Source organism: Manis pentadactyla, chromosome 1, assembly GCF_030020395.1.
Source record: "Manis pentadactyla isolate mManPen7 chromosome 1, mManPen7.hap1, whole genome shotgun sequence".
Lineage (NCBI taxonomy): Eukaryota > Metazoa > Chordata > Mammalia > Pholidota > Manidae > Manis > Manis pentadactyla.
Window position 1 is genome coordinate 165,108,714 of NC_080019.1, and position 17,895 is coordinate 165,126,608.

The following is a 17,895-nucleotide window of genomic DNA, read 5'->3' on the forward strand; positions in this document are numbered from 1 at the left end:
CCTTCAGAACTGCATTTACCACACTTATCATCAGTCTAAACTAACCTGAAGTGGTCTATAACCACAGGCCCTTCAGACTATTCACCCCCAAAACGTATTCAGGGATGGGAGAAATGTACACAGTATACTCCTTTGAGGGTAAATGCCCTATTCCAATTGGAACTTGGGATTCCTTTACTCTAATTTCCTTACCCCTATAGCTATCTATCACAGCAAGGGTCCCAGAAAAATACTCAGGGTTACCATAAATCAGAGAATGTTTAGCTCCTGTATCCACCAGTGACTAGACATATTGTATTTTCATGGGGACCAATGAATTGCTAATTCTACATGTGGCCTCCAGTCCCTACCACATCCCTGAAGATAGGGGCTGTGACTCCCCACCACCACCATTCAAACCACAATGTCCAATCATCCTCCTGTGGGGTCGGGGACACAGGCAGATCCTGAGTACTTTTACCCAGGAAGTCCTGCAGGGACACAGGCCAGACTTGGGGCTTTGCCTCTGGCTTCCGTGTCCTGGACCTCAGTGGCTAGAACCACTGCTCTGGCTTTAACTGGTGCCACAGTTCTAAAAAGATCTTATTTGGTGGCCCATCAAGTTTTTCTTTCACTGACCCTGCCTTTATCAAATCAACACACATCTGTGTCCTCATGACCTTCACAGGGCCCTTTGCACCTCTCCTTTCAGTTGTAGCCTGTACTTCCTTCTGTGATTTTATTGTTTCAACCTCCTTCAGATCGGCTAAAGTATGAGTGACCTCACTTATGGGTTACCCTAAATGGAGAGCAAGAATAGTCACTAGGGACCCAAAGAGAGATGTGGGAGCTGTATACAGCACCAGGTTTCTCATTCCTACAGTGAACAACAATTCATCAGGGCCTTGGGGGTCCATATTATAGATGACATTTTTCATGCCCAACTCCTGTAACACCTGCTGGAGTTCTGCATAAGTTTTCCATCTAGTGGGTAAGTACGGTAAATCACCCTGATTAGGCCAAATTGCCCTGATGGCTGCTGTCAGCCAATCCAGAAGTGCCTGATTCACTGAGGTGTGATGGGCACTTTGCAATCACTGCTGGAGGTAAGGGTGAGTCATCAGGGAAGCCAGTCTACCCATTGCAGTACTTGACATAACAATTTTTTCTACCCCATATCCCAGAGATGCAAAAGCCATGTAAGCAGAGGTTCCGATGGCTTCTGCCAATACTGGACACTCAGGTCCACCAGTTCATCCTGGGTACAGGGGCAGAGCATGGAGTGCTCCACACCCTGGGGAGGGGGCGGCTCCTCCCCCTGAAGAGTTGTTGTGTTTTTACTTTCTTAATTATAACTGGGCAGGCCTTTAATACAGGAGAGTGCCTTGGGTGGTGGCCTCAGCAACAGATCAGCCCTCAGCCCCACCCCCTCATCCTCTCCCAACATCTCCTCCACCATCTCCAGGGCTTAAGTCACCACTCTTTCCTCCCCCTCCCCCACTGTCTCCTGCAACACAGATTCTCCTGACGTCTCCTCCCTTGCTGCTGCTAACGTATCTTCCAGAAGCTCGACCTGTCTTCTCAATAACTGTCTCTCTCTCTCTTAAGGGCATCCCATAGGTCATCGCCCAGAACCTCCAAGCAATGCCAAATTGCATCTCTCGCCTTGGTAACCCCTTCCACTACCTCAAGCAAAAACAACCCACAAGTCCTACCACCAACCACCCCACTTAGGGCCCCTAAACAGTTTCCTATCTCATGGAGGGCTGATTCCACTGCTTCCGGTATGTTCTCCCTCCCCCATTCTGGGGAGGGGCCCCTCATCTAGGAGACTCTTTACTCTAGACCAATTTCCCACTACAGGCTCCCCGAGTGTAAGCCCCGCAGATGGGGAGTCCCATGTGAAGCTGCATCATCCTCAGGTTGGTCCCCACCATCCACAGGGGGGCTTTCTGGGTATCTCCCCACCATCTCTAGGGGCAGCCTGCCCAAGCATTGCACCCATGAAGACAGATTTAGGGTTCAGAGGTCCTGCCGACTACCGCAAGGTGTAACTCTGGGGAGAAAATGTGTTCCCAGCCCAGGGCAAAAAACAAGGGAAACCAGTGAAGCCAAAATCAGTCAAAGGGAAACGTAAAGTGAGGGAAACCCATTTATTGTTTACAAGAAGTCATCTCCTCTTGCTCGTCCGTTTCTCTCCCCATCCTGGCTGGATGAAGGAGAGAAGAGCTTCCTCCCACCCCTTGTAAACAATTATTGATATGGAGATGGGTTAAGGTCAGGCGAGAGATTCCGGAAATATTTCAGTTTTACCCATAATAATCTTTTCTTGCAATAAAGTAAGCTAGCCAAAAACATTTTTTCAGATTGTTGCAAATTTCAAAAATATTTTTAGGTGTATTTATTGAAAAAAAATCCCCAGGTCAGTGGACCTGTGCAGCTCAAAGCCGTGTTGTTGAAGGGCCAGCTGTATTTCCCACTGGCATTCTGCTCAGTTTCTGCAAGATCCTTTCTCCCCTAGCCCTGAGGGCAGATTAAAGCCAGGCTTTCTGATACAATCTAAACTCACACACAAAGAGTCTGGGTCACTATTTGTGATATTTTGTAAGATATGCTCATCATTCCTTTACGGATTACCTATTACAGTTATTATGAAGAGCTCACCGCCTCCCTCCAGCCCACCTCTTCTTTTTCAGCCCCTTCATAGCTCCTGCCTAGTTTGGGTTCATCCTTCCTCCAATCCTAGCTGTTTGGATCTCTGACTTCCTTTGCACTAAGATTATTATAATGGGAGAATTGCTCTAAGACATTCAGGTGTACCTGAAGAGGTGCAGACTCTCTGAGGATTCATTTTTCCTCAGCTAGGTTTATTAATAGGCACAAGTTTGACGTTACCTGAAATGAGATTTTTTTTTTTAACTGCACAAGGAGACACTCATTTTTGTTCCTAATGTAAGCAAGCAGGGCAAATTTCAGGGCCCATTTTTCTGTCTTTCATGGAAAAAAATTATTTTAGACCTGACTTTGAGCCTCTTAAGTAGAGCAGAACTCACCACCACAGTCAGTCCTTGATGTGAAAATGCTGGTGAGTGAGAACAAAGCTAACTCAAAGCACACAGAGGGCCAAATGTGGCTTGCTATCCATATTAATAAAATGACTCCTATGGGAATTTTGTCTGAATATGGGCTATGGGAAGGAGACCAGGTCAACCCAATGTATTAATACGGTTTTTTAATCTTGTTTAAACAAATATGTTGGAGGCAAGTTGCCAGTTGAACCTCAGACTCAAATGTTTTTTTTTGTGGCATATCCCATTGACTTATTGGAACAGATCAGATAGATGATATAATCACAGTTAATGCCATGTATTTATAATTGTGCCTTTGATCTAGAGTGTGAAGCACTTTACGAACATCAGCTTCCTGATCTTTCTCACCACCTTCTGTAGCATATACGGGACTGCTTTTATCCCCTCACTTCACTCAGAAACTAAGAAGTAGAACATCTAAAGTCATCAGCTTGTTATGATGAAGCTAAGAAAAGATCCTGCAGCCTGTGAGTCCTGTCTAATTCTGTTTCCTGACTCTTAAGGCTCAGCTGTTTCAGGAGGGATTCAATAAGCAGCTTAGCTCTGGGCTTCCCCTCTCTCTAAACAAATGGCTACAGGTACAGACAGAGGGGATGTGAGAATTTCACTCTGATCAGGCATCAATTTTAATGAACAGCATCAAATTGTTTAGTTCCTTTCCTGTATTGTTCATCATTAGCACTTTCTTGAATGCCCAGTAAAAAGGTTTGTTCTAGGGTGACAAAGACCGTACACAGGAAAGTTGTACATATAATTACACTTTTTTGGTGTGTTATCTTGAGTCTTGTATGAGAGTAGAAGCTGCTCAAATATAAGAAAATCATAGACTCACAGTAACTGTGTAGAGGTATTCCTTTACGTTAATAGTGGTGAGCTTACTAGAAAGATTCTTATGTCCTGTTAGACCAGCTAAGTTTCTTTGGTAATGTTCCAATAAGGATCATAAAAAAGCAGCCAAACACAGTGTGTTCCATTTAGTCAGTGATCAGAAATATGCAAATGTTGCTTATCAAAATAATCTTAAATACCTAAAATTTTCTATTTTACATCCTTTTGTGGAGGCTTTAGCTTCCAAGAGTTCAAGCTGTGAATGAAGAATCTTGCTTTCAGTACATTCCAGAGCTCCCTGAAATACATAAATACAAATCATTAAATTAAGTCAGTTTTTTGGACAAAAGGTGTTTTTTTTTTCCTCTCAAAATGTATGTCCCTAATGTAGCAATCTTTAGAGTTGCTGGGAGAGATCCAGGTTCAAATCAAGTACCTGAAGACTGGAACAGGATAGAGACAAGCAATTATACTTTTGTTCATCTGACCTTCTTAGGGCTTACAGCTATAGTTCAAGAACTAGGATCCTAAAGCATTTTTCAAAATAGAAAGTTACAATCTTGTCTGTGACTATATTTAAAATTCAAAATTTATTACTCATGAGTTTTCCTAATGTATTCCATCTTCAGGAAGAATCAATGAAAGTATCAAAATCAGAACTCCTACCTGGAATCTTTTATTTAATTCTGGACATCACACAGAGAAGAAAAAAAGTTGAAAGCATTCAGAAAGCAAGAAATGGGAGAGTGCCCGAATATTGGCATATGAAGAAACAGTAAAGGAATTTAGGAATGTGCTTGACACCTAACACTCAGTGTGAGCTGTTATCACACTCCTACTATCACATAATCATCACTCCTACTCCAAATGGGTTGCTTTGACAGGGAAATCTCCTGCCCCTTGGAATCTTTAAATATGGACAGGGCAATTACTGCCAGGGATGTTATAAAGGTGAGCCAGGTTTAAAAGCATAGGTTTGATTAAATCTTTAAAGGCTGTTCCAAAGATAAACTTTATATAGAAGAAGAAATAAACTAACAAACTACCCTTGGAGGATACTGAGGAGGATGTTTATAAAGGATGCAGGGTTGGCGACTGTATATTGGCCACTTAACAACTGGCAGATAATCCTGAGGGCAGGAGTAATTTTTATAGCCTCTTCAGAGGAGTGCTTAGCACATACCACCAAAAGTAAAAAGTAAAACTGAGTAGCAATTTCAAAATAAAAACAAGGGGTTAGGAATTTTTATATGGCTTAAGGCCTCACTGCTATTCTCTCAACACTATCAATAGAAAAGAAAATAAATCCAAAGCAAATGCTTGGATACCAATTTCCTCTAAGGGAATAGTGTCTTTCCTTCAGGGGGAAGCTGTCAACCTCTCGCCCTCCAGAACATTCTGAGAAAGTGAATCTTTGGAGAAAGTGACCTGGGATAATTTGAGTTTCGTGGCTTCAGAAATAATCTAATAAAGTTTCTCATAAAGGCTTACCCAGGAAAATAAATAACCCAGTTTTACAAATACTTGTCCAAGCTAATAAAGTATTTATGAATGGAGCTGAAGACACAACTTGAGAAAATGCAAATAGAATATAATGCCATCTAGTGGTACTAAATGGTATGAGCGCTATGGCCTTAACAGTCCCACCTTTGAGGTGTATGCCAGTCAATTTAATATACAAACATGGCTCTATGTTATACAGGACTCGTAGGGCCCCTGCACAATCATCTCTCTCATTGGCTTGACATGGTGCTTGGAATTCCTACCATAAAAGTTACTTCTTGGGGTTAAGGTGGCAGCTTTAGAAAGTCCCTAGCCAGGATGGCCGGAGAACCAAAGGGAACAAGTACACAAAGTTCATCAACGGCACAAGGACCAGCCTTGCTAGGAGCCTTCCAATCCTTGCAGATTGAAAGGATTCTATGTAAAATGCAGAAGACCTCCGAAAACCATTGTGTCTAAAGAAGACAAGAGCGGTGTCAAGAGCCTTGTCAACTCTGTATGCGGGGTAATATGGGCATGTCCTCTGTCTGGCAGGTTTCTTACAGAAATGTAGCGGTGAGATCAATTTAACAGACATGGCTTGGCACAAAACAGTCCTTTGGGGTCTAATTTTCTATTATTATACCTTCCAAAGGGCCCCTTCCTAAAATTGACTATTATGCCTTTTAAAAATCATTTTCTCTATTGGAGGTTGAGTGCATGGGGGCTGCATTTTAACTTACTGGAGCTTATTCGAAGGGTGAGTCAAGAAGTTGAAACTCAGCTATGAGAGACAAGGCTTTGCTTTGAAGAGTCTTGTTAACTACATAATGACTGTGACAGGATGATTTCCATTTTAGTTCACTCTCTTTGGCAAAAGGTCTTTTCAGTGATCCTTTCAAACACTAGCATGCAAGGAGAGAGAAAGTCAGAGATTTTTCCTGAATTTTTAATCCATAGCACTGGAAATGCTCCTGCCAAACAATCCATATAAAAATAAACTTTCAGGACAAATATTTGAGAACAATACTTTGAATCTCATTTTTAAAACTACCTAAGGTTTTAGAAAAAAAAAAAAAGGAAGTGTTTTGACTCTTTTTAAAGAAAGGAGGAGAGATGAGGATATTTATTCATTCAACAAATATTTATTGAATCTCTGGTACACACAAGAAAATGTTGTAGGCCAGTGCTTCTCGAATGTTAATGTGAATATGCACCACCAAAGGATCTTGTTAAAGTGCAGATTCCAGTTTAAGAGAGCTGGGAAGAGGGCTGAGGGTCCGAATTTCTAACAAGCTCCCTGACGATGCCCCTGCAGCTGGTCCATTGGCCACATCGCTTAGGGAGGGGCTGGGCCTGGGGATATACTGGTGCACAAGACAGACAATGGTTCCTGTTTTCATTACAAGGAGGAGATTCACATCCACTATTGCTTATCCTGTCTTCTGAGACTCAATTTCCTCCTTTGTAAAATGGGGACAATAGTTAGCTAAAGTGATTACATGAAATAATGTTTCACGGGGGGAGCATTTGGCATAGTGCCTCGCATGTAGTTAATAGTTGAATAAGTGTGTCACATCATTTTTGCCGCTGTTACTATGATGTAGGTCTTTTACTTTGTCACAATGATAAATATTATCTTTGCTGCCTGGATGTCATACCTCTGTTTCTTCCAGTGCCAGCTGGACGTCACTCTCCTCTTGTTTGATCTGCTTCCCAGCCTTTTCCGTTTCACTGAGGGATTGGGTTCTTGTTTCCCTTTCTCACCTGATTGTCAGATTAGAAATCTCTTCTGGAGAGGGAAGAAAAGCAAAGCTAGTGAAAGAAACCAGTCTCAAACCAGTGACACCAGGCACAACAGCCTGTTCCCAGAGGCCTGCTGGGACCGTGGTCATGCCAGCCTAGGGAACTTGATGGCAAGGCCACTGCTGGCTCATATGGAAACTTTGTTTGAATTAGAAAGAGGCGCCTTCAGTGTATTCTTTTGCCATCACCATCTGGTGAGGGTGGTGCTTCTTGAGCATTGGGCACTGAATATCCTGTACCACTTTACAGGGTGGCCCTGTCTGTGGAAGCCATACCAGATTCCACCCAGCGGTGCTCTAGGAAACAGACCCAGAATCCTTGAACTTCAGAGCAAGTGTGCGCTACCACCACCGGTGGCTGCCATTGTAGTCAGCTGCCTCTCGACACCAGGGTGGGAACTTAAAGCATAAAGTGAATCTGCCAGAAGCCAACACATGACTCCAAAGGAGCTCAAGCCCTTGAGGGTGAGTGGCTAGCCTCTCGTGCCTTGGCAGAGTACAGCATCCGGAGCTGACAAAGCCTGCAGCCCCTGACACAGTTAATGTCAGTGCTGCCTCTTCATGGGAGAAGCCTCTGGCCCGTGAGAGGTGTGGAGTGGGTCCAAGTAGCTGTGGGAATTACCCACAGCCCAGAGGCGGGGGAAGGAGCACGAGACCTTAGCTGCTTCTCTGGCTCTGAGATCCTGGGCTGTGATGTGATGTGACAAGAAATTTTAAAAGGTTTCCAATGCATAAAGCCCTTCAGATACCAATTCTTATGTAAATAATAAATCCTCTCTAATAAGCCCTCTCCAGAAGAAGGGTTCCCAAGGCAAAACTCAGGGCAGTGGTTTTCTACTCTGACTGTACCTTGGACTCTTTAGGGAGCCTTTGAAAAACACCTCTTCCCCACTGCTGAGTGATTGTGGCCCCCATACCAGCAGCATGGACCTCACCTGGGAACTTGTTAGAAATGCAAATTCTCAGACCTCTCCCTAGACCTAGTGAATCCGATACTCTGGGGGAGTGGCTCAGCCAACTGTGTTTCACAAGCCCCCCAGGTGGTTCCTGTGCAGCTAAAGTTTTCTAACCACTGTTCTAGCACCTCTCACATGTCCAGTCAGTGACCTGATCATGGACAGTGTAGGTCAACAGAGAAAGCAAGGTTCATTATGCCTCCTGTAGTAATGAGCTTGCTCCCAGGGCATCTCAGGGTTTTAATGCACATCACAGTTGGTGCTCATATGAGTTGGCAGCCTCTTTGAAAGGCTAATTTGTGGTACCTCAAAATTAAAAATTCATTCCTTTAATCCAGAAATTTGATGTCTAGGAATCTATCTGACTGAAATATTTTTACATGTTCACAAATATATGTCCAGAGATGTATAATATAGGATTATTTATAATTGTGAAAAATCATATCTAAAATGAATAAGGTCTAGTTAAATAAGTATTAGTCATTATTATGAAACACTATGTTAATGGCAAGTATGTGGTAGGTCCCAATGCTGTAGGCATGCAAAGGATCCCAAGGCACATGGGAAGTGGCAAAGCCCAGTAGTTAGGTGTGGATATGCCAGTCAAGTTGGCTGGGCTCAAATCTCAGATCTGCTACCCATTAACTGTGAATTTAGATAAATTCTTAACCTTATGTGATTCAGTATAATTTGCATTTTGCAGGTAAATAAACTAACACATAAGACTTTTCTGAGAATAAGCAATAAATAATTATATCCAGAACAGTGCCTATCATGTAGTATGGGCTACAAAAATAATTGTTACATTAGAAGATACATTGATAAATGAAAAAAAGGTATAGAATAATGTGTAATTTGAGTGAAAAATACATACATGGAAACTCTTGGTAAGGGTATGGATATAAAGAAATTATTAATAGTTGGTTTCCTTCAGAGAGTGGAACTAGGGCTAAAATAGTAGGAAAGTAGTCTTATCTTTAGAATTAATTTATGAAAAATAATATCTATAGTAAAAAATTTTTTGAAAAGAAGTATGAGAAATGGGGAAGTTGAAACCTGCGTGGGACCGTGACAGCGCCGAGCTGTGTGCTCACGGAGAACAGCCTTGTCCCTGCAGCCAGGGCTCTCCCAACCTTGCTCCTGCTCCTGCTCGGAGTACCCTGGAAATTCTTGCTCTCCCTCTGGAGGGACCCCAGCTCCCAGTGTCCTCCCCGCAGGCATGCCTGAGCTTGAGGAGCTCAGGGCTGAGGGCCCGGGCCTCCTTCTGAGAGGCGGCCACCACTGCCCGCGACTCCTTGTGCCTCTGCTTCCACTCACTGAGGCGCTTGTCAAAATGCTGCTGCTTCTGTCCCAGCACAGCTGCCGAGCAGCAGGCCTTCCTGAGGTCGGACACGGTGTCCCTGAGCTCGAGCTGCAGTCGCTGCCTGGCCCTCTCCTGGGAAGCACTTCTGGCATGGGCCACTCCCATGGCTCCGGCAGCCTCCTGCCACCTAACTGCCAGCTTCTGCCTGAGAAGGCAAGTGAAGCCGCAGCCCTTAAGGAGCTCATCCAGTTTGTCCTTGATTAAAATAGTGCTTAGGTACAAAACAGGGTGGCCCCTGAGGCTGTCTTACCAGCACCAAGCAAAAGTAGCTCATGTTTTGAAACAACCTCCTTGTGCCTACAGAACCCAGATGTCTGCTGACCACCTGTGTTCACGTTTGCCAGCCTGAGCTTGGAACTCAGGATCTCTGAATCCCTGGAGGTATTTGTTTACCTTTAACCTGAAATAAGCAATAAAGACTTTATTGAGGACCTAATAAGAAATGGGAGAAAGAGGAAGATTACACTGAACACCCCACCAACAGTCAGCAACCATTCAAGTCCTTAGGCACATCTAGTCCCTACAGAGCTCCTCAACTACCAAAGAACATTCTTTGGCTTATTCTCTCCCTTTCTTATCATGTGGCTCCTAAACATGCCCAAATCTTCTTTCCTCTGAATTTTTTCTCCACCCAGCTCCTCTTCCCAAATTTATATGCCCAAATCCATCCTACCGTTATGCTCACTCACTAGGTGCCACTGCTCCTAGGGGTGCTCAGCCCCCATCTGAGGTCCCTCCAGCATCCTCTGATGGAGAGTTTATCAAAGAGCCCACAGGACAGGGCTCCTAGGCTTCCCAGTGGATGGCCTGTGTTCTCTTGTTCACATCTCCTGCAGGGACACAGGCAGTCCCTTTTTTACTCACTCATTACATGTCTTAGATGAAAGGTACTGTGTATACGCTAAAGCTTTTTCTGATCTACTGTTACTAAACACAAAAAGATCTGCAGGAACTAACACGTGCCACAGAACAAGCCCAACAGAGCAATGTGGTCATAAAGCCCCTTTTTGGGGGAATCCTGAAAAACCAATCTGTGCTCCACATCTAGAAGTATATGAGCCCTAACAACTACTGCTTCATCACTGGCTTTCTAACCGTAGTCACATCACAAGTGACTCATTTCTCTTAACCGTTAAGAGGGGATTCTGATGTACTGCATGGTGACCATAGTTTACAATACTGTATTGTATATGTGAAAGTTGCTGAAAGTAGAGTTTTAATGTTCCCAGCATACCAATAATAACAAAAGGGTAATTGTATGGGGTAAAGGGTGTGTTGACTAACTGTATTGTGACCACCAGGACACAAGACTAACTACTGAAACTAAATGGGCAAGTTCAGGGCAAACTGAACAAATTAGTCACTCTTTTTTCACTGATAATCTTGTTCTACATTTATACCAATACCATTTTGCTCCTCAACTTGCCAGGCGTAAGTTCGTAGTTGCCTAGGTATGCAAGAAGATGTGGGAGATTAAGAAACCAATTGCAACCCTTGGGGATCTTAGAACTCAGAAGCGATAAACTAGGTCTTGGGTGAATTTGATACTGATAAACACTTGATACTGATAAACTAACTCATCATGCAAATCCAAGCCTGGAAATCAAAGCAGGCAGATCCTCAACTTTCCAACTTAAAAAATAGGATCACAGACTTTTTGGTAGCTCTACATCCCTGAGGTGATTTAGAGGGAAAGCATAATACAGACAATTATTTATTTACTTGATGTTCAACTAAGTTTAAAGCAAGAAAGATCTTCAGATACTACATTTGCCCATTATTTTTCTTTAGTTGACAGGTACTACAGGACAATTCATTAGTTCCAACAAATCCCTGTGGTCATAAGTTCTGCACATTCTTCCCCTCTTTTCTACCCCTCCCAAAGAAACCTTCAGCACATACACCCAGATTCTTCACTCATTAGAAGAAAAAAATCTTACCTTGGAAGTAAATGCCATATTTTAGGTGTGAGGAACCATTTCAGTCCAAAGCCCCACTGTTCTGTGGTCCAGTTTTTAAAACATTGGCTGCAGGTATTCTTAGTATCTGTCATCGCAAACCCTTTTCAAGTCACTGTGGCTACAGAGACAGATCAGCGGGTACCCCTTCAGAGACAGAACACAGCAGCTGTTGAGCAAGTGTGCAGTGCTGGCCCTCAAAGATTTAGGTGAAGAACTGAAAAGCAATATTTTTGGTTGAAGCTAAAGAGAAATGTATTGATCTGCCCTGGATTTTTGCCAAGCTACCAAGCCAGGGACACATTCTTTTGAGTAGAGTCAACCTTTAATGAGTATAAGCTGATGTTGGTTTGACACTTTCTCTCAAAGGTACACAGTCCTTTGACTTCTGAGCAAAATGCATCAGTTCTACACCGGGGTAGCAAGTCTTGGTCATCTGGGCCCAGACTTCTATAGTTCCTGGGAAGAACTTCTAAGGCCTTTATGTAGTGTTGGCTATAAATCTGACATTCTAACTTTAGAGGTGGTCTGAGGGTGATTTCTTTTCAAAGAAACCATTGTCCCATAAGGCATGTGACAGATCCTAACATATTTCCAGCTATCCATGCCCATTTTCACAGACTACCTTTGCAGTCTACAAGTTGTAAACCAGATACATGATAGCTTTAATGTATGGAGTCATGTACAGACATTGACTCGGGAATTATGGTGTTCAGATGAAATCTAGGATTTTAAGTTTTCAAACTCACATCTTCTCAAAGCCAAATCTTTGTAGACTTCTCTTGACCCCTAGAAAAAGCCTCCTTTCTTTCCACAGGACCTCTCTAGAGTTTTTATCACTTTGTATTGTAATTTCTCTTTCTTGGCCCCTCTAGAGTATGTGCTCCTTACTAGAAGTGGCTGTTTCAGCTCTGCTCTTGAGCTGGCTTGTGCACAGGGTAAGGATTCACTAAGTGCATGCATGAGGCCTCAAGGACACAGCACTATTCTCATACTCTTCTGTGTGACTAGCTCCAGGGCTGGGTGTGCCTGCTCTACTCACTTGGCATCCTCCAAGTCTTCTGTTCCCTGGGAGGTGTCATCTTCATACTTTATCCTCCACTGCACCATTTCAGCATTGCCTTTGAATAGGACCCAGAGCAGCTCAGACTTGGCCTCCTGTTCTTCCTCATACTGCTCTTGTGGAAGGTCATGGTTACACTTGGCTGACTGCAGGGCATGGGCCAGGGCACTCTGTGACTTAACAGACACAACCCATGTTTAAAAAAGGCACCACCACTATCAACAACTAAAGGCTTAGAGGTGACACCATTTTCTTCAGATAAGGTTAATAACAACCTGTCACAGATTCAAGCTGGACCTGAACCTAGTAAGATAATACCAGGGAGATACTGGGAACAAGACAGAGGAAAGAGTATCTAATTGCTGCCATTAAAACAGAGAAGAGAGCTCTATTTAGGGAAATGCCAGTCTGACTATGTGGCCCTCAACAATAGCAGACTTGGAGTTCTGGAAATGGTAGCAAGAATATTCACTATCGTTTAGGCAATAAGATTTATAATTAGCAATGTTAGATTTAGGTTTTGTGTGGACTAGAAAGGACCACTATTTAGTCTAGACTTTTCATTCCACTGATGAAGAAAACAAAAGTTTTTCACATGTAAATCTCTGAAAACTTATTCTTTAATCACTCTAAAACAGCACTAGCCAACTGAACTTCCTCTAGTGATGAAAATGTTCTATACCCACAGTGCCCTATATGGTCAGCACTAGCCACACGTGGCTGTTAGAACACACAAAACGTGCCCAGGACAATGTGAAGTCAAGAGTGAATTTAAATGTTATTTAACCGTAATTAACATAAACTTGAATTTGGATACCTACCTGCAATGTAATAGTGGCTACTGTGTTGATTAGACTGCAGAACTGAGTTTAATGAACATGTCTATCACTTTCATGGTGGCCTGGTTAACCCAGAATCACTGTTCCCAGGAGAAACCCTGTTTAGTGGGAAGACTGGGATCTCAGCCAGTTCTCATGGGTCCTTTATGCAAATTACAAAAAATGTCATGGAGAAGTCAGCCAGGGAGATCTTCTAAAATATAAATCAAGTCATTTCACTGCCTGCTTGAATTCCTTCACAGTCTCCTACTAACTGCATGACCTTGGACAAGCTGTCTTCTCAGAGCCTCGGTTCCCTCAGGTAGGAAGCTATGAGTCTACCTGTTTCATATGACTTCTATGAATATGAAGATAACATAGGAGAAGCATTTATAATGTATGATGTACAAACATTACAATAATCTAAAAATTTACATATAATATAGAAAATAAGGAGAGTGGAAGAAATAAAATATTTAAAAGCAAGTAGGAAGACTCAATGACCTCCGCCCTCAGAGTAGATGACTCTGCAGTGGGATTATGTGTGAGTGAGGCACTTTGGGGTCTCAGGAACAAAATGCCTTGAGTGTGAACTAAGAATTAACTTGAAACACAGGGCTCAAAGAATTCATCTCTCATGAGAGTCAGTGCACCTTCACCTTGAAGAACCACATTCCCTGGGGCCATCTGTAAGCCACACTATATATTCTCTTGGGACACAATGACTAATAGCTATAATTTATTGACAACTAAAAAGTAATACTGAGCTAAACCAGTCCCATTTATTTCATCCTTGTTTTTTATTTAATTGCACTTGGTGCAATTCAGAATCAAAGATCCATAAAAACTTGCCAACTTTCTGTTCAAGTAATAATGCAAAATGGAGACACATACTTTGCTGGCTCTTAATCTGACAAGCAAGAGAAGCACTCTGAATGACTGAGGAAGGTCCTTCAATGATCAAGGTCCTTTCCAGTACATACAAAGTCCAACATATTCTTTCCCCATAATTTCTAGGGCACTTTCCCCTCTTCTTGTATATGGGACTATATTCAGGCAAACCCACCCAACATTATTTTTTTATTTTAACATACAGTCAAGCTACTGATGAGAAATAACAGATGGGCTACTTCGGACAACTCATTCATTTGCCCTTTCAGTTCTGCAGTCTGCCAAGTGAAGGTGTTCTTTTCCCTGGGAAGTTGTCTTAGAGCCTCCTTGGGAACTGGCCTGCAGAAAGATTTCACTGAACAGGTTAATCATGACTTTCCCCCTCATCTACTGCCTCCCCTACCTAATTTGTTGACTTTAAGAGCAACCAGAATGACTCTTACACATATTTTTGATATTTAGGAAGGGTCCAGTGATCAGCAAAACCATGACAATGATCCTTTCCAGGACTCACAAAAGAGCCCTATCAAAGTACTGATTTTTAGCAGTAAGTTTGAGTTGATAACGTATGACATTACCTACCATTTGTTGAGAATCTTCTATGCAGTAGAAGATCGCCTATCTGGATTAATTCTCATAACTCCTTGATAACATAAACATAAGAATTATGTTACCATTCTGCAGAAGGGGAAACAGGGCCAATTCCTTAAATACAGGTATAACCTGTTTTATTGCACTTTGTTTTATTGCAGTGCACAGATATTGAGTTTTTTTGAAAACTGAAGGTTTGTGGCAACCCTGCATCAGGCAAGCCTATCGGCCCCCTTTTTCCAACAGCATTTGCTCGCTTTATCTCTGTGTCACATTTTGGTAATTCTCACAATATTTCAAACTGTTTTATTATTATCATATTTGTTATGGTGATCTGTGATCAGTGATTATGGCTTGCTGAAAGCTCAGATGAAGATTAGCTATTTTAATAATAAAGCTTTTTTAAATTAGGGTACATACTTTTTTTAGACATAATGGTATTGCATACTCAACAGATTGCAGTGTAGTATAAACATAACTTTTGCATGTACAAGGAAACCAAAAAGTTCTTTTGACTCACTTTCTTGTTGTGATAGTCACTTTATTGCAGTGGCCTGGAACCAAACCCACAGTACCTCTGAGGTCAGCCTACAGGAGACAGAAACAAGTGTAACCAGTAATTGATGGGGGTAGATTCAAATTAAAAGTTTTTAACCCTGAGGAAAACATTCTTTCTTCTACCCCAGTCTCCCTTGTTTATTTTGTATGACTCTACCAATTTCTGGCTATATAATTTTTAAATGATTACAACTTCTTTGCCTCGTATGTAAAATGAGAATAACAATAAAAGATTATTAATGGAAATTAAATGAATGTGAATGTATTTTGTAGACTAATTGCTACATAAACACTAGAAATAGTTATTAGATAGTAGAGAACGCGACCATGAAGGGAGGATATTCTATTACTGTTCCAGTCTACCCTCCCTGCTTAGGTGACTTAATGATAGGACAGAAATGCCCTGGTTATTAGAAATGGTACCAAAAGCTAATCCAGTCCTGGGCAAACACAATTGCTTGTATAGTGTAATTAGTGCAACATTAAAAGCCTAAAATATTTATGACCTCTTGCTATAAACAAGTTTCAAAATTCTCAATAATGGAAGGAAGCATCTGTTTGGCCTAAAGTAGCAATTCCCAAACATTTTGGTCTCAGGAACACTTTATATGCTTAAAAATAATTGAGGAGCCCAAAGAGATTTTATTTATATGGGTTTTATATTAGTAGATCATATCCTAGGAATTAAAAGAGAAACACATCTGAATGATGTGTTAACATGTTATCCTAAGCAATGATGTTTTTGATTTAAAACTATATTTTCCACAACCAAAAAATTAGTGAGGGAAATGACATTTTTTACATTAAAAAAATCTATCTTAATAAAAGCTGGATTCTCATGTTTTCTTCTGAATTGTATCTATTATACTGTTTTCCTTGAAGTATATGAAGAAAATCTAACCTGTCACAGATAGGTAAATTGGAAAAGGGAAATGTACTTTCACAGTCTTTTCAGATAATTGGCCCATTTTTGATAACTACACCACAACTCAACAAATAAAAGTTTCTTAAGAGTTAGTTGCAACATGTTACTCTGTTACATCAAAATTCAAAATCTATCTTAAACTTTGAATGACCCACACGTGATTGTATAACATCATGCAATGAGGATTTGAAAAATACGTGTTCACTGAATTATGCAGATCTTCCAAAATGTTGAACACGTTCCATTACACATGTTAAAAAAACCTTACTTGTTAACATTACTACTGATCTCATCAGAAAAGTCTTAAGAATTGAGAGCCATCAAGTTCATGATGTCATATACCTGTTTTCCAATACCTAATTTTTGCCTACAAGCTCCAATGTTCTTATTGATGACAAATATCGTCAGTTATTTTCCTTGAAGTGACAAGTTCACTTTGCTCACTTTTGAGAAAATATCTGCCAAATATCTACGTGAATAAACACAAGTGAATATGATTCTCCCTGGAAAAACCTGCTAGTTCAACTTGGAACTTAGTCACACATCATATGTCAGTATATGAAACAGAAGGGCTTTGTGCATACTTTTTGCTTTATCACAGAGAATATTAAAAAGATATATATCAGGGTCGAGATATAATAAAATTCTCACTGCTTCATTAAGGACATTCAAAGTAAAGCTAACTTTCTTTTTCACTGTGAGCATGTATCAGTGAATCCAGTGACAATGTTACAGTGTGGCACCACTGCCTTGACTTGGGATGAGGCTCTGGCAATTTTGCCATTACTTTCACACCACCAATATAAATCACAGAAGAATTTAAGAAGCAAACATCATCTTCGTATTCTAATGGAATGGCTTTAACCTCACAGGCTCCCTGAAAGGGTCCTGGTGATTGCTGAGGTACTAGGGACCCAATCTGGAGAATCTCTGGGTGAAAACTCATAATTAAAAGGCTCTGCCAACAGACTCATGAAAAGATGCTCGGTATCTGTCACTAATCATCAGGGAAATGCAAATCAAATCCACAATGAGGTTTCACCTCACACTAATCAGAATAGCTAATACCCAAAAAGGCAAGAAATAGCAAGGGTTGGTGAGGATGTGGAGAAAAGGGAACTCTTCTACGCTCTTGGTGTATGAATATACACGGGTGCAGCCACTGTGGAAAACAGTATGGAGGGGCCTCAAAAAATTAAAAATAGAAATACCATATGAGCCAGTAATTGCACCTTTGGGAATTTGCTCAAAGAAAACAAAATCACTGATTTGAAAAGATATATGCACTCCTATGTTTTTTGCAGCATTATTTATAACAAACAAAATACAGAGACAAACTATGTGTCCATCATGAATGCATAAAGATGTGGTATTTACATACAATGGAATATTATTCAGGAAATCTTGCCATTTGTGGCAATACAGACAGATATTGTCATTAGAGGGTATTATGTTGAGTAAGTCAGAGAGAAAAAGACAAATACCGTATGATTTCATTTACATATGGAATCTAAAAAATAAAACAAGTGAATAATGAAACAGAAACAGACTCATAAATACAGAGAACTGGTGGTTGCCAAAGGGGAAGA

At 41.3% G+C, this 17,895-nt stretch overlaps 1 protein-coding gene across 1 annotated transcript in view; it reads right to left on the reverse strand.

Annotated features, from left to right (window-relative positions):
- The window catches only part of MYH15 (myosin heavy chain 15), a 139,295-nt gene that overhangs the window by 31,522 nt on the left and 89,878 nt on the right, over window positions 1-17,895 (reverse strand). Inside the window, 7 exon segments of the mRNA XM_057488601.1 lie at window positions 4,097-4,194; window positions 7,040-7,170; window positions 9,299-9,334; window positions 9,337-9,647; window positions 12,503-12,699; window positions 14,472-14,571; window positions 15,344-15,411. Coding sequence (XP_057344584.1) covers window positions 4,097-4,194; window positions 7,040-7,170; window positions 9,299-9,334; window positions 9,337-9,647; window positions 12,503-12,699; window positions 14,472-14,571; window positions 15,344-15,411 — 941 coding nt within the window.